Source organism: Pseudopodoces humilis, chromosome 5, assembly GCF_049639895.1.
Source record: "Pseudopodoces humilis isolate 2021_Gansu_Grassland_sample_001 chromosome 5, ASM4963989v1, whole genome shotgun sequence".
Taxonomy (NCBI): Eukaryota; Metazoa; Chordata; class Aves; order Passeriformes; family Paridae; genus Pseudopodoces; species Pseudopodoces humilis.
Window position 1 is genome coordinate 46,589,749 of NC_142204.1, and position 20,658 is coordinate 46,610,406.

General features: G+C 35.0%; 1 protein-coding gene across 1 annotated transcript in view; it reads right to left on the bottom strand.

Moving 5' to 3' along the window:
• Positions 1-20,658, bottom strand: part of IMMP2L (inner mitochondrial membrane peptidase subunit 2) — a 403,902-nt gene that overhangs the window by 122,303 nt on the left and 260,941 nt on the right. The window contains exon 4 of the mRNA XM_005519273.3: positions 15,750-15,815. Within this exon, the coding sequence (XP_005519330.1) occupies positions 15,750-15,815 (66 nt within the window). The remainder of the gene's footprint in view (positions 1-15,749; positions 15,816-20,658) is intronic.

The window sequence follows — 20,658 nt, forward strand, 5'->3', positions numbered from 1 at the left end:
GCTGCCTATAGTGATGCATCAGTATAGGAAAGACATGGTCTAGTATGAATTTTTATTTATTTATTTATTTGTTGAATAGAAGCTGAATTCTTTGACTGATAATTTTTTTATGGAAGTTCCATGGACAAAAAGTTTGCTGTATTCTATGTTACTGACTGGGGAAAAAAAATTATATTCTTATTTTTTGTATTGGCAGATACTATTTAATTTTGAATACCAAATTTAATAAATTTTGTTTTGAATACATAGGTATTACATTGAATTTAGCACCTCCAATTCTAAGAGGATTTACTGATAACAGATATGGATTGCAAGGGAAAGCAAGTTGTAGCTTATATTGATATAGTGCCATATATTCATCATCTAACTGACAAATCCCCTAGTTTGGGCATCAAATCTGCCAGAGCACAATCTTGCATCTGTATATTTTTTTTAGACAATAGCTCTAAAAGAACTGAAACAAACACAAATTAGCTACTTAACACAGACTTTTTACTGGCTAGAAATTTTAGAACTCTCTGCTTTAATTTATTTTTGTGTAGTTTCACTGTAATAAAGCAGATAAGTCATGTAAAAAATAACTTGACTATTATACCAGGAAAAAATCTCTGATGTATTTGCAGATTTGCAATTTTTTCAGATTTTAGTTTTTCCAAGATTAATGCTTCACATTTTTTTAAAACAATGGCCACATAAAACAGAAGGATTAGGGTTAGACTTGGATTTATTAGATTTACTTACAGCCAGATTAACTGTATATTATACACTCATATATCCAGTAACATAAAAATCCTGGAACTACTATTTCATAGTATCTATATAAATCAATGTTTCCAAGACTCCAGAGAAAATTTGCTATTGCTTCTGCTACAGGCACTGCCCAAGAGTTGTAACACAGTGGTTGTGGAGATGTTCCACACTGTGACAGACCTCCAGAGTCTCTTCCAGAGATGTGCAAAGAAAAAATGACATCTGCTCCTATCATTTTTAGCGAGTTGTGGAAATGTGTCAGGTTTACAGTTCCTCGTACTGTCATCGTTGTTGAGCTTTTCCATTTTCACAAGGACAAAATGACAAGCACTGTTCCTGGAGCAGAGATGAATCTGTGATTGCAACGGGACTCAGACAACAGCTACACAGTTTTTTCGCTTAGATGGTAGTGACTGGATGTAGTAACAAAGGAATTAATTATTTCTTCCGTTGCTGAAATGAGGAGAAACTCTCTTGCAAAACTAGACAGCTTATTTGCTTTCATAACTTTGTAGGTCAGAGTACTTGTTATAACCAATTCTGATCCAGTGATCAGAAATCCACTGAATATTTTAAATAAATAAATAAACAACATTATGTTTTCATTAAAAATCACCATGATTGTTAACAACTAAACAAGCTTGGAGAAAACTGAAAAACACAAAACTATTAATTTTCCATCACCCAGTGTTCTTAGGAATTCTCACTAGCTCATTAAATTTAATGCTCATTAAATACTGCAGCTTAAAAATACTTTCCTGCTATATACATTTGGCTTTGTTAACTTTTGTTCATGGCTTGCCTTTTTCCTTTTGACAGTCTGAACGTCTGTGCTGCAGAACAGCCAGACCCAGTTTCATGATAAAGCAGCTCCTAACTGGATTTTGTGTGTCTGAAATCATCTGGTTTTAAATTTACCCGGGGACTTGATCTGCTGTAGCAAATAATGTGATACTTAATGGGATTTTGATATTATGCTGATGTGAATATGGCTTGGAGACTTACGTAGTCAAGGTTTACAGAAACTTTTAAAACAACATTAAAAGTACCTGATGGTGATTTGGTCAGAAATCTGATGAGACTCATTTTATTTTAGATATCCCAAGACAGGTATGATCAGAACATGGCTGAGATAGAGTGGTGACACATCTATATGAAACTAGAACTCCATTCTTTTGTAAACAAGATTTCTTTTGTGAAACTCTAATTTGAATCACAGATTTTAGTTTGTAATTTGAGACTCACCCTGTAATGCATCTTCCACTGGGGACTACAAACTCCATTCCGTAAGATCTTTAGCCCTAACTTAATTACAGTATCTGAAAAGCTGACAGGGAATAAACATGACTAATGATTCTGATTTTCTCTCAACTGCTCACCTATCCTGCAATCTCTCTGCACAGAACCTTGCAGGGTGATCACAATTGATGATGTTTACATGTCTGACATCAGAAATAACTATTGTAGCAAATCACACTTGTATCTCTGCAGTACTTTAAAACTCAAGTAAAATTTAAAAATAAAATAACTATGTTCAATCTAATCTGAATTTAAGGGGTAATTTCTGGTAGGTTTCTCATTTTCAGAATAAGTGAAACATTTCATTCTCTCTGCAGATCTACAGGGATGTAAATCCTGTTTTCAGAGATATCTGTTCAAGGCATACTTTAGTAAGCAAAGCCCAACAATAGGGAAAGCAATTTTATTTGTTTTCAAATTTACATTTATTGCCAACCACTGTCACTGCCAGAGCATTTCAGGTACTTGAGAACACCAGCTTAACAATCTTTCCTTGCTATAAGAGACATGAGGTTTATTCCTCCAATCTGCTTCTATTTATTCTAAGAAGAATTTGTCTCCAGTGAGTAAGGATATTTTGAATTTCTCATAATTAAAGACAGGGTGTTTAAGCATATATTATATATTTAAATTCTATTTAGACTGAAAGTTTCAGTTGTCTGTGAAGTAACAACACAGAAACAAGGTTTGAAAAGCTGAATCATGATTCATTTCAATCTGTTTTTCAGGTCTCTTTTCAGCAGACCTATCACATACCTTTTAATTCCCAACAAATTTGGCAGGCCTTTTCCTCATTCATGTATACATCACATATACATATTCATAAAATATATGACTAGACATATGTATATATGTCTACTCTGTATTCAGATGGAAAATCCAAGAATATTATATGAAATATTTAGAAGGGCTTGTTCATAAATTTAGGATTATAAATTACTGTATTATAAATATAAATTACGGTAGGCTGTCACAGTAATACAACATAGTCAAAATTCTTTCTCCAGAATAAAGCAGCTGTCCCAGTAATCACACGCTCAATAATGACTACAAGAAAATCACACTGGAAGCTTGTCACACACCTGAACATCACGGATACTCTTCAATTATTGATCATCCTTCAAAAATCAACCAGCGTGTATACTTGGGAGACAAAGAATGGGTCAGTTGAGTACTTTTCATTCATTTCTGTAAAAGGTGTCTACTTACACCACAAATGGACCCACCATCCCTACGCTAACTTTATGTACATGTAAGAAAATTCAAACAACAATTTTCATAATTGTAAATGAGTCAAAGATTTAAGCCCAAGAGGCTGCTGAGCATTTGCCAAAACTTCAACATGATATTTTTAATTGCTTTTCATGAACCATCTAATTTGTTATGAAGAGTGACTCGTATGCCTACACATAAATGACTGGTGCTATTTTAGGTAGTCTGCTGAGACATCCTCATGACAAGGGCAGCTATAACACAATGTTCAGGAGAATTGTGCCTTTCTGAAACTGTAGCTTATAAAACCAGACAGGATAACTAGGACATCTAAAATGGCACTAGACAGGTATGTCTAAAGCAACTGAATCCCACCCATTAAGCCTGTGAAACTCAAGAGTTTTCCTCTGGAAATTAACAGTAGTACCAAAAGTCTTATTAAATTCATCACTCAATTTTCAACAGTTAATTATAGAATACCTTTGATGCAACAATTTCAAATATGAATTGCATGATCTTTTATCACTGAATATACAACATGGAAAGTGGTCATAGCAGAAAAGACACCTAAAGAGGCAATCACTAAGAGATTATGGAAAAAACATCCTTCATCAACATAAACTAATCTCTTGCCCTTCTTCTGGCAGTAAGTCAGCATCTAACAGTTAAGTACAGCAGAGCAAAATTGAGCTATTAAAGGGTGAAACTTGCCAAAAAATCTTGTAAAAGACAACTCTGGGTCAAAAAGTAGATGCCCAATGTACCTTGGCATGTTCAAAATTATTTTTCATTTTAATTTTTAATTATTTGCCTGTGCATCAAGTGACGGCGTAAAGAAATTTGCAAATATTTCTAACACTTCTAAACTCTGTTTTTACATCAAAGGATACAAAGGAACAGAACTCAATTACCTCTGCAAAGGGTTTTACACACTGACTTTAGCTCTGCTACAGAGATACAAGGGTGATACATGAGTATGACAGGGCAGGCAGAACAGAAAAATAATTTCCTACACATTCCCTAAAAATTAAAAGAAAAGGAGGGGAATCATAGGATGAGTTACACTACACTGCACTGCATTAGCTGATTAACTGCTGATGCAGATATTTCTACAGTAAATTATTAGTTCTGTCCAAGTAGAATTTTTAAGTGTCTACATTAAATAACAAGTCTCAAATTATCTACAAATGGTCTGATTTTTCTTGTTCTTCAGAATCGTAAAAAAAATCCCATTATCCACAGAGAAATGAAAGGTGAGGATGTCGCCCTGTGCTTTAAGGTTTGTAACACTAGGGGCTTTCCCTTTACAGACCTGTAACATTTCATTTGGAGCACTGAAGTCTGCTTTTGGCTTTGTTGTCTTGCACTGACATATCCCAAGGCTGCTGTGGCAATACTTTTACCTCTTACTCCCAAATGTTCTTGTCCTCATGGCATCATGTCATTGAACTGCAAAACTTTGATAGGTCTCTGATGTGGAGCTTCTCACAGGAATGGATTATGACTGATTTTTAACTCATTCTTTCTCCTCCCACCCTTCTTTCAGCTTTTACTTTCTAACTTGACATTTTTAACTTTATGGTCAGGAATATGTAGAGCTCAGTAGGTCACATTAGTAGACAATTATCATTTAAATAACCCATAAAAAAATTCTGGAAATATACATGCACAGAACTTCACAAACAATTAAATGAGTGCAACATCTGTACCTGACCAGTTGCTGCAGTCAGAAACTTCAGCACCAGCACATAAAGGAAGCCAGCTGGGACACCAAGCTGATCCTGCTTTAAGCAAATAATCATGGTGGGAAGTGTTCAAGGGAATATCTGTGGTGCTGCAGAATATGATGGGAAGGAGAATTTTGCCTGGTGATATTCCAGTTTCTTCCTTTCCAGTCAGTTGTGTATAGCTTTCCTCTTTTCTTTCAGTCACATGCTGTTTCTAAAAATATTTTTAAATTTTGTTTTCTATAAAAATTTGGGTTTTCTTGATTAAGACTGTACATACCATCACTGAGCTCCCAGGAAAGCCTGTTGGCTCAACAGACAGAGAATACTCAGAAACACAGAGAATACTTCAGATTTTAAGAAACTTTCTACAAAACTCAGTAGATATATATGAAGCACTCCTGATATGTCTGCTATTTTTGACCATATTTGGGTATTCTCAAACATGAACAGTGCTAAAAGGGATAAGGATGTAAAAGGGATAATAATTAAAATGGTGAAACAGTTTAAGTCTATGTGGCCCAGAAAGAAGGAAAGTAATTATGAAAAATTCAATATTAACTATAGCTCTAATATCCTCTAGGGGAAAAAAAAAATAAAATAAAAGAGTATTTAGAGTATTTGAATTGACAGAGGGAAACAATTTGGTTAAAAAGTCCTCAGGCATTTGTTACTGCTTCAAATACTAACCCAAATTTTCATATTCTATGTGGTAGAGATCTCAAAAGAGCATATCTAAAGTTAAAAAAGCTGTTAAAAAATCAGTATTTCCCAGCAGAAGAAGACAAAATTAAGGACCTCTCTGTAATCCACCAGGAAACTAAAGCTTCCTTTAAAGAAATACAGAAACTCAACCAAAGAATTAATAACATAACAGGTTTATTACATGTCTCAAATAATTCAAAATGTTCAAGGTTTGTAGACAAATAGTTTGTAGACAAATAGAAACAAAGACAAACAAACACTGCAGCCAAACATCAGCAAGTGTTTTTGACTTTACTATCTGACAATGTAAAAACAGAGTTGGATACCTTTTCATATGGAAGGAAATTAAGCAGTTCACTAACTCTTTTAATTGGCTGCCATACATATAACAACCGAGGCCTCTTCTATCCCATGTGACAGAGCTCTTGGTAGAGACCAGCAAGGACTCCATATTCACCTCCATCTCCTCAGCAAAGAAACTAGAATTAACATCAGCTGAATAAAACTTACAGGGATGAAAAATAATCTGGTGCTTAAAAATTCCTTATGTCATTTTTGACATTTCCACAAATACTGCTCAAAGAGTTAATTGTGCTGAAATAAACATTAGCATAATGCCTAAGGATACAATTTTTTTACCTGGCCATGGAGTATTGGCAGCATAGACAATGAATCTAAACTGTAGAATAATTCATTAGGAAATATGCAGTAGCTGTGGCAAGATTTACTACAAATATACTTGAAGTGTTTTTAAAAATTAATATTATGCTGCTATGCTTGGCTTAATTAGCTCTCTTCTTCATTTACAAAGCATATCTGTCTGGTTTATGAACTCAGTCTCTATTCCCCATTCTGGAAAACCTGTTTAATTAAAGTTTTAACTACTGCATAAGTTTTAGACACAGTACAATGACTTTTATTACCATAAGCCTAAATCCTTATTTTAAATATGATCATATCTACATATATTATATCAGAAGTATGACAAGATGTGCTCCTGAGTATACTCACAATACCAGTCCTTTTAATTATATGTGCCCTCTATTTCCATCATGCTGCACATAAGCAATTTTGGGGGTTTTGCACAAGCAGTTGGATTGTGATTAATTTAGCCAATCAACAAGTCAGTTCTCCTAAATCCTCTGAAACTCACCTTTCATTTTTTTTGGCATATACCTCTTTCTAGCCAGTTCAGTGAATTCCTCATCCATTATTCTATTTTATCTCTTTTATAGGTCAATCACTTATTAGACTCCCACTTCTACTAGCAGGTGACTCTACTTTGGTTTTCAACTACAGCAAATCCTATCACAGTCTTTTTCAGCATTTATCACTTCCTCCCATTGATGCTATTATAAATGATTAAATATTAATTTTGTTATACATACAAAAAATTGAAACATAGCCATTAGACATGCTAGCTGGGATCTATCTGAAGTTCTAGAAATGCATGACATACAGATCATAACCTTTTTTTGGCTGCATATTAAAAACCCCATGGCACAATGGTCAGTGAACAGAAACTGTGCAATCATTGCCTACAGACTACAGTAAAGCAAAAAATATTTCTTGTCTTCCTGCACATGGATGCTGGAGAATCTACTTAATGACTTGTCACCCATTATACCCAAAACACACTACAGTTTCATCACACAATTTACTCCAGAGAAGCAGAATGTCAACAATAGTCAGTTCTATAATAATTTTAAAAGATAATAGTAATTTTCCCTCCTGTTCTCATTTGAATCTCATAACCACTGGGGTGATCAATTTCAAAACCTTATTAGTTCTGCTGTTATGAACTATTCAGGACATCAGATCAGTTTGCAGCACAAAACTATAGAGGCAATCTTTTTAAATTAACTATTTACAATTAATATATCTGCCAGCATATATTTGTAAATTTTCCATAACAAAAAACACTATGTCAAAATTTTCAAATTAAAACATGGCAAATTATTTCATATGGCTGACAAAAAGTGCAGTAAAATAGGCAGGAGCATTAAAAAACTGTCAGGCTATAAATCTCATGAAGAAATGAAGCAAACAAATGGGAAAGTTCACACTATTTTTCCAAGTTAAAAAAAAAAGTAATAGACAGCTAAAGCATCATCAGCTCATTCTGTGTAGAATTGTTTATTCATTTCTTCAGTCAATGGAAAAATATGAAATGCATAATATCAACTTTGAAGAGATGATATTTTTTGTATTCTTTACATATAGTCTAATCCCCCCCAAAAAAATGTTTTCTTTACACATACTCTTATCCTTAAAAAAGAGTTTTAACCAGATTTTCATTTAGACTAAATTGGCCTATTTCTCTTCACATTAACAGAGCTGAAAATCACCATACCAGCTGAGGCTCGGATCCTCTGAGAGTCTGTTGAGATGATCCCAAAAGGCAGTGTCGGTGCATTTTAAGAAGTTACTGTGCTTCAGCTGGAGTTGGTAAGCAGACATGTGGTTCCTGTCAGCTCATTGCAATGACAAGTACATGGTGTTCACTTAAGCTGCTTTTAGCAGTCCCAAAAGGGAGCCCAGGTGAAAAGCATTGGAAATATGAGCATTTAGGAAGAACACCGGAGGCAAGCTTTGCTTTTTTTTTTTTTTATGTACAGCATCAAAAGTGATGCAGCTGCTGTTGTTTTCCTGCACATGTGTGGAGATGGAAATTAATTTTATCTATAGACTGGAGTAGACCAGCTTAAATCAATCACATGAGCAGGTAGTATGTCCAGTTCTGGGGGATGGAGGGCAGGAGGGAAGAGGGGGAGTGTGTGTGTGTGTGTGTGTGTGTGTGTGTGCGTGCGTGTGTGTGTGTGTGTGTGTGTGTGTGTGTGTGTGTGTGTGTGTGTGTGTGTGTGTGTGTGTGTGTGTGTGTGTGTGTGTGTGTGTGTGTGTGTGTGTGTGTGTGTGCGTGCGTGTGTGTGTGTGTAAATGGAAGGGGATCAAGAAAAGCAGTACCTTTTAAAAACCACCTCTTCAGTCATTTGCAGTTACCTGACCATTACTCAATTTGAAATGAACAGAAAGTCTGCTTAAATCTTTTGTCAAAGGAGACAAAGAAATTCAGATTGCAAACCCCACACATACACATACACACACCCCAAAAAAGTCATCATTTGGGACTCTAAAGCCAGAATAATGGTGCAGGTAATGATGCAGATAATAAAACTACCTCAGACTATCTCACAAGATGGTTTTCTACTCATTATGGTATGTGGATACAACACTTTCACAGTGTCACTGGCTGAGTTCAGCACACAAAATATATTGAAGCAAGACAGAGAGAGGACTTTTGCACTGCTTTAAAATGAAATAACCAGTAAGATTTATTCACATTATTCAGAGCAGAGTGTTTTGTTTCAGCATGTTTTTCCTCAAATTGCAAACATAAGAATATGTCTGGTCCTAATACTGCTTGAGTTAATAAAAATTTTAGTTTCAATTTACAGGAGGAAAGTGCCTGAATTTCCAGGTTTTGAACTTGTTTGCCTTACAGTACACCTAGAAAAATCTGTGCTGACAAATACATGAACTTATTGTTCATTTTCTGAGATGAGGAGCCCAGGGAGCTCAGTTAATATCTGTTCCACAAGCTTCTTATATAAGCATAAGCCTACAACAACATCTTTCATCCTGACTTTCTCATCTATAAAATGGGTTTAATACTCTTTCCTTCTTCCTACCCTCATCTTTGTTCTTGTCACAGTGAGCTTTTAATGCAGTACACGTAGATGAGCGCCAGAGTTGAAATGAAGCTAAGCTTATATCCACAAACTGCTTAAGCAGACATCTAAACACTAAGAAGATGCAGTTCTAAACTGTTCAGAAAAAAGAGCATTTTTCCTAAACTCACCCTTTATTCTGATGTCTAAATGTGGATTTCAGGACCAAATTTCAAATGACTGATGACATCTGTATCCATAGGTTGCAAAACAAAGTAATTTTTAAAAACTGAAATACATGAAGGCATTTTATTAACTATTGGATTTTTAAAGTATCAATGCATTTTAGTCTCTTGCTGCTCACTTTTTAAAAATCTTCATAAAGGCAACCTACTGAGCTTCCCATTGGGATGATTATACTTGTATGCATGTCTTTTCTAACCATCTGATGTCTTGGCAGCAAATCAACTTTCAGTGAAACAGAAATCAAATGTGTTTCTTTAAAGAAAAATATCTAAGACATGCTGTCGTAAATGAGATGACTACACTGCATTTGTTTAAGCTTCTAACAGAGAAAACATTCATCTAAATGTGAAGTAACACGTTTGAAAATTAGTGTTTGCTATTGTAGAATCATAGGATATGTCAGGTTGCAGGGCTCATCAGGAGGTCATCAGTCCAAGCTCCTGCCAAAACCACAGTGAGCTGCAAGGTCCACTACTGAGGGCTTTATTCAGTCAGGCTTCGCACAGCTCCAAGGACAGAGGCCACAGCTCCTGTGGCAGTAACCCCATTGCCTGACCATCCTCAAAGAGAAAGTTTTTGTTTATCTGGTCTGAACTTCTAAGCCCAGTGCACCCTGAGGCCTAGATCCACCTTCTTGCCAACCTCCCCATGAGTACCGGGGGCTTTCTGTTAGGTCACCCCAAAGCTTTCTCTTCTCCAGGCTAAACAAGTCCCATTGGGCCAACATCTCCTGGCAGGGCAACTACTGCAGCCCATGCTGAGCTTGAGGGCACAGGGCTCTTTGCTGTACTTGTTATGTATTACTTTTGTCTTTCTGTCCCAAAATGCACACTGAAATCTGTGTGTGGTCTACGACGCCACAGTATTTTTCTTTCACTAAAACACTTGTGTGTATCACAGGCCTGGTCATAATGTCAAATTTCAGAAATCCAGCTTTCTGTACCTTTACTACTGTGCCTAAAGATCAACAGAACCTCTGAAATTCATTATGGATACAGAAAATCTTCATCGTGCATTTCTCAATTTGTTTTTCTGGGTTAAAGATACTGCACCAATATACATTCCCATCATTTGCATTTACAGAAATGGAGTCCAGTCATGCAAGGACTCTGCATAAGGAAATGGAATAAAAATCAATGGAAACTCTATTTAGGAGACTTATAAGAATACAATCAATTATAAAGGGTCATAACAAAGCAGTACAGCTGAATGTAAAAGAAAACTTTCATTGGCTAAAAGAATTCCCATCAGTATGTACTGCCCAATAAACTGCAGAGATATATAAACTGGTGAGATATATTCTGTGCACATGGGCACAAAATAAGAATATTTTAGAGGATGAAGAGTTTTCATCTAAGGTAATTTGACTGCTACTATGTCCTTTAGATACATAAAGAACTAAGAACAATATGAAGATGACAGTCAAAATAAAAGATACTGCAAAATTTGTAATCTATGAGGACGGTGCTGTGTCTCTGTAGAGTACAACCTGTTCTCATTTCTGCAGATCTCCCACTCCTGTCAATGTGGATCTGACCACTCACATATTTATATTCACAACCCAAAGACAGACACAGCAGACTTTGATGAAGAAGAGAATAGAACACAGCCATAAACATACTCTGTGTGTCATCATCTACTGAGATTCCTAGATTTTAATGTGTTTTACTGATAATCCATTTTCCTATTCTATCAGCCATTGCAAGCAGTACCTCAGAATAGTTACCAGGGGCCTATGTGCTGGGGGCAGTGAGGAAAGAGGGAACAAATGGAGTCTTAGCACTAGTGAACATAAAATTGCTTCTGTGTGATTAAATGGCAAAGATTTGTATGTAATTCCTGCCAGGTGACTGCCCTGAAGATGCTGTGTACAGAGACATTCTTGTGCTCTGACACTGAAAAAGTCTTGAGTTTTTCTGAAGGCTCCTCTGCTTTCTAGAGGCAGGCATGGATTTTTTGGTATAATCTAACACAAGTTGTTATAAAGCAGTACGGTCTCTGTCTGAAGACAGCTCTTTTGTTGGAAAATCATTCCTGGACCTCAGTGAAAAAAAAGGCAGCCATTACATCTGACAAATTTGAGTTGATTCAGTAATCAGATTCAGTAAAACAAAAAAACCCAAAACAATAAAAACACTTTAATTACTATCTTTTTCACACTGAAAGGATATTCAATGCCACCAACACCAATTCTCTGAGAATAAAAAAAGCAACCAAACATCTGCATGGAGTAATGACAGCTTGAAGCTGAGAAGGTTCTTCAGTCAGTGGACAGAATGACCAGATTTTGAGTATAATTTAAGGAAGTATGGGATCTTTAATTGGAAGAAATATAACAGCCTGCATGAACTTGACAACAGGAGTACATAAAGTTAATAACAGTGATTGCTGCATTTAATAGCTACTGATGTATGGGCTTTATTTCTACTAATTCTTTACCTTTTTTTCAAATCCCATTCTATTTCTTTCCTTCCTAACTTTCTGTGGCAATAGTTTCTAAACTTAATGACAAACCATGTAATAAAAGTTGAAAAGCTATTGCTGAAAAGTTGGTTTAGACCTACAGCTTAATAAAATTATCTATGTCTGCATTGTCATGCTTTGAGAAACAAGTATTTCCTTTTTCACATCTTCAGAGCAATTTTGCAAGATGCAACATGTAAACACACATTTTCCTGAAGCATTCAGTTCAGAACACTAACTCCTGAAGGGCTTAACAATATTCCCGGACATAACCTTTTTTTAAAAAATTACTTTTTCTAGAGGCTCACTAATCATTCATAATTCAGGTACAGTATTAAGAAGCAAACAAATAGATGAAAAAAAGCATAACTGGCACACCAAGCTCCTGCAGACCTGTGGAACTGTGACAGACAGGAGGAAAACAAATTAGTTCAGCAAGGTAGTGAATAGACTTAATTTCAAATTTTACTAGCTTAATACCAATTTTGGTTTCCTTTGCATAAGCCATCATTCATTTTTGTTACTGAAAACATACCATAACTCATCTGTGAAAGATTACTATAGATTTTTGAATCACCAGTAATGCATTTAAGATAAATGAGTTAATAAGTTTTAATAAGTTTAATTTCAAGTTATTCCAAGTGTTTTATAATACCAACATTAATTTTTAACAAATTAGATTATATTGACTTTTAAAATAAGGCCTCCTTTGGAAGACTTATCATTTAAACAACCTTCAGGAACCGATTTTCTACTTAAAGTTAATTCTCCTGTGAATCCACGGAAAACAAAACAAATCCTGATCTATGAGAGCTACACTTTGCAATATTGTCTGTATACAGGCTGACCTAGATACTCATTCACAAGGACTAACTGGGGATTTTTTTTGTCCAGTCTTTGAATTCTTTTGAAGAGGAAGTTGTACCAGCTTATCCAAATAAAATTATCTGTTACAGGTTTGTGGCACGTACTATACGCTTTTGGTGATTTACAAGATACTACCAAACTCACTTCACCTGCACTAGCAACTCGACTGGAAACAGGAACAGAAAACTGTAATGACAGCATTTTTATTTCAGTGAGTTTGTAGCATTTTGCAATGCCTCAAATCATATTTCAGAAGGTAAAATATTATGTAGTATAATGTCTGTCTACCTGAAAAATAGAAAATTAAAGGTGAAAATGGACCTATTATATAGACTTTTCACCTACACACCTTCTCAAAAACTCTAAGTCATTGTTACTTTAAAAGTTTCACTATTTTCATTTCATTAAATACTTTTAGAATTAAGATTTGAAAAACAGGATTTTTTTGCCATGGAGTCAACTCCTGAACTCAGGTCAAAATATAAGGGACCTTTCCTATGGCACTGATGGCACTGCCTTTTTAATCTTTCATCCCTTGCAGTAATTAACAAACAGTAACAGACAGTAAAATGCTAACTTTGATAACATGAGAAAACACAGCTTTCTAGTATTATCCCTAATCATCCTCCAAATGGATCAGATAAAGATAATTCTTTCAGCACAACTACAGAATCACAGATCATATTGCCTGTCACTCTTCTTATCTCAACCCATGGCAGTACTGTTTGTCTGATTTAACTGCAGCTGGAAACAAAATGCCACACAGCCACTTGCTCACTCCAACTCTCCCTGACAGGGAGTGTTGCAGCTTACACACTGTGACATTCCATGGTATGGAAAATCCCTTTGGCCAGTCTGGCTCAGCTGTCCTGGCCATGCTCCTTCCTGGATTGTTGTGCATCTTCTCACTGGCAAAGCATGGGAAACTGGAAAGTCCTTGACTGAGGGTAAGCACTACTCAGCAAAAACTGAAGCATCACTCTGTTATCAACATCATTCTCATTCTAAAGCAAAAAAACACAACACTGTACCAGCTATAGGAAGCAAATTAAAAACCTATCCCAGCCAAAACCAAGACATACAGCAAAAAGCCTTGGGACAACTGTCTCATCTTCAAATAAAAAAAAATAAAGAATTGCACTTCTGAATTACTGAGATTTCTATCAGTACCTCTATCAATAATCTAACCAGGTTTACCACACACAAATGAGGATCATTGTAAAGTCTTCTGTGTCCATGAGTGATTCACTAACCTGCAGGCTCATCAGTATTCTGAACACAGTTGTGCCACACACCTTTGTCCATTTGGCCAGGAGCACCAATAAACGTTAATAAAAAGTTCCAACTCTTAAGGAGTTTGAATGTACAGTATAGTTAATTTCCTAAAGCTGGAATTTATGATATTAAATGTCCTTTTTTTATCAAAATCAACATTCAGTTTCCAAAATTACAGCAAATATGTTAATAATATAGAACAATGTAAAGTAACCCTTGAAGTTACCTTATATTTCTGATATTGCCACAGAAATGAATACTGAAACATGAATAACATTCTTATCACTTAAATGAATTACAGAAATAATATCAATAGCAGCAAGAAATAAGTACCTTCTTAAGGACACAGGTCAACAAAATACAGTACACACACTACTCCTCTATCTTTAGCTCTTGAAAGTGATAGCTAGTTTCAGCAGTAGATGTCTGCAGTTTTTGGACATCAAATTATCTTCTTTGTGCCTGTTATTTTAGATATTTTGCTTCAACAGAGAGGTAAGAATCTATTTTGATTTCTCAAACTGAGATAATTCAGAAATTTTCAATAAAAAATATTGTACTGACTGCAAGAGAAAAAAAAAATACATAGACATATTCCACAGTGCCCATACTATTAACTAGGGCCCACTGAGACCAAATTCAAACCCTGTCAAGTACTTCTTAAGTAGTCACTACGCCAGAGCAAGAATCATTGTCTAAATGAATAGAGTCACAGACCCTGGGAGTCTGAGATCTCCCAGGGTCATTCACATCTTGTATGGGAAACTGGGGATTTACCCTCCGTGCATATTCGATTCTGTACCTGGGAAAGAGAAACCTTTTCAAGCAAGAGTTTTCTTCAAAATAATACTGTTTCCACAAAAACTTTTTTATTTACATCTAATGGTAATTTATTTCCATCCAGCCCCAGTAGGAAGCTCTATCTCTCAGAGTAAACCAAGTCTTAAAGTACTCTAGAGTCTATTCTTGCTACAATGTTTTTTTTCCTGATAGAATAATTCACTCAAAATCAGTTGCACCATATTCCCTACAGATATGTACACGCTCCAGTGAAGACAGTAGTCTGTGAGGGTTCTTTGTCTCAAAAATAAAATAAAAAAATTACAATAAAATTAAATTAAATAAAATACCAAACATGAGATCCTGAAACAAACAAATAAATAAACAAAAGCCTAAAAAACACCTACTTTTACTTCCCCATCCCAGTGCAAAACAGCAGCTGGAGTTTCTAAATTAAAAATCACAGCCCTATAATCTCATTGGAAGCTGCTGTACAATTACCTGCCCTGATTTGTGGCAGAGGTATCCTCAGAAACAATCATTATTTGTCCCCATGTACATTTCACGAGAGAGTGAATAGTTTTGTGTAGCATTTCTCCTCTCATTAAAAAAGAGACAGGTACAACGCTGACATCCTTGTTAGTAATAGACAGAAAATGCTAGAAAGTACTCGTTGTCTAGGATACTGATTTAAAATATACTAAAAAGCTGCACTATTCCAATAAAGACTCTGAGAACTAAGGCTTAAAATACTTACTTGATAATGTCTCCTTCAAGAGCAATCACTCGTTTAATGATCTTCTGTTCAGGATTTCTAGGAGACCTGAGACAGGGGATAAGGTTACACAATCAGTAACATTCTCATTGTTTTAGGAAAATGAAAGAAATAGACACTATGAAAGCCATTAGAAGATTGCATCTGCTCCTTGAGTGAACATCAATCACTTTGCTCCATGGTGAAGCTCCTGCAATCCCTGTCATTGCAAACCACCACTGAAAAGTGATGATCTGTTTACAAACAGCACAACAACCAACATGCCTTTTATTATGAAAAATACACTTCACAACATTAAAAGTAAAGCATCCCACTACCAATGAGGAGGGTACCTTTGCAAATAGATTAATGTATTAAAACCTGAATTCCCCATAATTTGTGGGGAAAATGTGTTAAACATTTCTGTCATTCAATCAATTTGGGAGAAAAAAAAATCTTCCTATGTTCTGTTAATATCTATCCCTAATTTAGGTAAGGCTTGCCTAGGGAATTGTGGAGGCTTAAAAATAAAAGTTGCAAAACTTTCTGAAATTTGCAGCTTCTGGATGCATTGTTTTCAATTATTTTCCCATGGCATCTTTCATTGAGTAGATTCTGATGACACATTACATAATAGTATGAGAAAACAAAGACGAACTTGCATGTTCAGCCTGAATATTCCAACTTCCTGGACACATATTATTAGATAGACTATTAAAAGTGTTATTCTACTGTAGCTTTGACAGGTCAATGTAGATATTTACATTATATGCACCACAAATTGTCTTTTTCTTTATACATTAACTCTTTTCTTCTACTCTTCACTTTTAATTATCTAACTATGCAAACTTAGAAGAATATCTTCACGTTATTAAAAAATTCTTTTTATTTGCTGCTTGTACATAGAAAAGTCAGGGAAGGAACAAACTGTTTCTATTTTCTGTTGATGCTTGGGTTCTCACTGTTAAGGCTTCAAGTCTGCTAGACACACCACTGACAGAAATGTGTATTACAGTTTTCATGGCTAAAACCATCTTTGAGCTCATCTCTGGTCAAATGGTAACATGCTAAGATTACACTTCTTTAAAAAGCAAAGCTGAGCTAAGTCTGGACAAAAAGCTTGCCCACACGGCTGCATGACTAAAGGCATTTGAGGTTCACTTCCAGTTCCAATAGTTAAAAAGAAAAATGGGTTGAGAGCTATGGGTTTTTGGTTTTCTTTTAATATTATACAAAAAAAATTTCCAAATATTTTAGAATTAGTTTGGGGTTTTAGTATTTTTTCTTGTGTGTGCATGTCAATACATTTGAAATAAATTTCTCTTTCAAAGTAATGAAATCAAATTCAAGAAGACTAATTTTGAATTTCAAAATAAAAAATAGCTTCCCTTTACAGTTTACCAAGCCTGGAAAGCTTATTTCCAACAAGCAATGAGGAACACTAAATAAGAATAAAGACCATATTTTCATTCCCTAGCCATCACTCAAATTTTCATATCATTATGTAATTTACAGTAATATTTTATTTAGCATCAATTTTACCTGAATTGCTGTATATTCCAGTTCAGCCTTGAATTTCACGTTCTTTCTTAAGGTAAGAACACACAGTTTTATCATATTTAATATGTCAATCTTGGGAAGAATTAATCAAGTTTCAGACACTCATATCATTTAAAGATATGGAATATCCACAGCACTTTCTGATGCTGGTCCTTGCAAGCAACACTTACTTCATTAAGCACTCATATGAGCATTGACCATGTCTTATTCTCAGCCAAAGCCTACGTCTATAAAAAGACAACACACCTTTATTACAAGCTGTTATAAATTTAAAATATTTTTTGAAGTTACTTTACTGCTAATTTATTTAATTTTTAATTCATTTAAGCTCAGGTTGTAATATTTTCATGTAAAATTTAAGCAATGGAAATGATAATACATAATGATTGAATGAAAACAAATATTATGTTTGCTTTTTCAAAATTCTGTTCTAACACCAAACTTTCAAAGTAAGGTTCTCAGCAACTTCCCAGCAGGCATTTCCACTTGAATAGAATATATATATTGGTAATGCAATTACTGATCTCTCCTTTAATTTTCTTTCATTGTGCAAAAATTTCTACTGACCTTGAAAAAACAACTCTCTAAATTTGAGGTATGAGTAGTTGTTCTAAGAGTAGTTACTTTTTTGCTAGCAATGATATATTTAAACCAAACACATAATTTATCTGAAAATCTTCAAGTAATTCCTTTCAGGTACTATTATGAAAGAGTAATATTTTTAATATTGGAAGCCAGAATATTTTTAAAATAAACTTCATAGTAACATTCTGATTGTAATTCATTAAAATAGCAAAGGGCTGATAAAAGACAGATAAGCAGGCTCAAAGTGGCCAATAATACGGGCACTTTTAGACCAAGGATTTTCAAGAGCTGAGCAGAACAGTTTATTTTCAAGAGCCAGTGTGGAACCAGGAGGTAAGAGAGACTGGTTCTGAAGTGATGGATATTGATGCCTTCCTGAATGGTGTATAGCATTACACTGGGATTTCACTGATTATTGAAATCACAAAAACATACAGGCCATTTCTGTCCTCTGTGTTCAACCCTGCAGAGAACAGTGTGGGATCACACTACTACAAAGCATGTTTCCCAGGAAAAACGGTATAGCCAGCAGAAAAACCCACTTTGCAGCAAGAGATTTTCAGAAAGAAATTATGACAATTCCCTGAAAGCTTTCTCTTTACATATTTAGCAACTGAGTGTTTCAGTCAATATTACTCCTAAATGTTTCTCTTTGAACCATTTTATTATACTAAATAATTATTATAAACAAAAATATTTTTAATCTGCTTGTTTAATTTTTTCCCAGTTCATAACTTTCATCTAAATTCCATGTTTCTTTATGCAGATAGAGGATCCCATAACAAATGTAATATCTAATTATACCATAGGTTATGACACAATTTCTATATTGTGGCAAAGAACACGCAATACAACAATGAAGGAAAAAAAGTATTCACACATTTTATTCTTGCTTTTGTTGTCATTCTTGTTATCAGTTTCTCTTGTATAGAATTAGTGCATCCAATCCAGTACCAGGTTTAGCATCTGTGTTTAGTTTGGACCCACCAGTACAAGAAAGGTATTCAAAACTGAATGGAAAAAGTGACAGCAAAATAATAGTAACAGAAGAGCACTGTAACAGCAGTGGCTAAGGAAATCGGGTTTGTACAGATCAGAAATTAGGCAAAGGGTACAATTACTATGGTCATCTACCTAATTGCTGACTAGGAATTCAGAATTTTTGGAAACATACACAGCAGAGATTAGCAAACAGTGAGTTGCAGCAAGGGAAATTCCAGTGTTGCAGGTTGCCCCGAGAGGCTGAGAACTCAGAGCTCAACGGGACACAGCTCTGGGCAGTCTGACCCAAATTCAGTCTAACCTGCCTTGAATGGCTGGTAAGATTAGACAGTCACTAGAGGTGCCTTAAGACAATTTATGTCTTATTTCTTATAAAAGAATTTATCTATCTTTTTCACTTCTATAGCCTTTAGTCTTATTCAATTGCATGAAGAATCAGGATGCTAATGTCTTAAAATACAAAATCTTTTGTCATGGATGCAAGCTCTGATGCTAGAAGAGACTGCAGTGATCACTTTATTTATCTGCTGTAGCCCACAGATTATTTCTTTCTGTGTTTTTCTTGCAGTACCTAATTCTATTATTAAGCATTTTTAAAGAATGTTATGATATCATGTCTCAACATTCTGAGTTGCAAGGAGACTAACACCCAGAGAAATTACTCCACAGTTTAATTATCCTTGCTATAAGGAAATTGCATCTGCATTCAAAATTGAATTTATCCTAGTTCAATTTCATGCCTTCTCCTCCAAGGCAGAAAACCCCTCAACATCTTATTTCTTCTTCATGAAGAAAGATTTGGGTACATCAGTTCTTAAATTTCTCTTGGATTCATCAGCTAGACTCCTCCATCATTTTCTTTTTCTTCTTAGCACACATGGGAATCTAGTGTTATTCAGCTTGGATTATTACTGTGCTTAGTAATCAATTAAGTAGAGAAACATGGCCTTATTTGCTGGCTCAATCAAAAAATTTCTTTCCTGTTTAACATTCCATTTATTTTTGTATAGTCAGGCAAAAAGCTCATCCTTTTCATCCTAGGAGCTGGTGTTGAAAAGACACAAAAATTGACAATTAACCCTTCTCTGAGTAAACTGCTTGCTAAAACAATTAAAAATAAAGTTTAGACCACTACTTGCACTTCACATTCCATAGAGCATGTTTGTGAACACCGACCACGTGTTTCACATCACGCTACTCTGTTTTTCCTTGCACTGCTTCCACACTTGGCCAATGATTACAAAGACAATTGACAAAACCAGCACCTCCCTTTGGATGACACAGCAATCTGCTGGAAATATTACTGTTCACAAATGTGCCTCCAACCACATCCATACCTTCACAGCTGAACAGTCTGTTTGTAATCTGATCAATGTCCCTCCATTAACTCCACAAAAGGCAAATTTCTTGATCAAAGCATAATGTGGCAGTAAAAAGAATGCTTAAAGAAATCAAATATTTATATTATAACCTGTATCAACATTTATATTTTGATATAAATTTGATATTTATATTTATCTTGCTGTTTCGTAATTTTACTGATAAAACATACCAGGTTTGCTTGACAAAATCTATTCCTGAAATAACACCTTTAAGTGTATTTTAGCTTCTACTAATAGAATGAGAAAAAAAAAGTTATCATTTTGCTCAGGTACTTTGCTTTCTGGCCTAAAACTGGTTTACCTTTAGAGGAAGTGAAATAGATTAGATTAGCAGCTTTTTCAAACAGAAATATTATGCAGCAATTACATGCAATTTTGAGAAT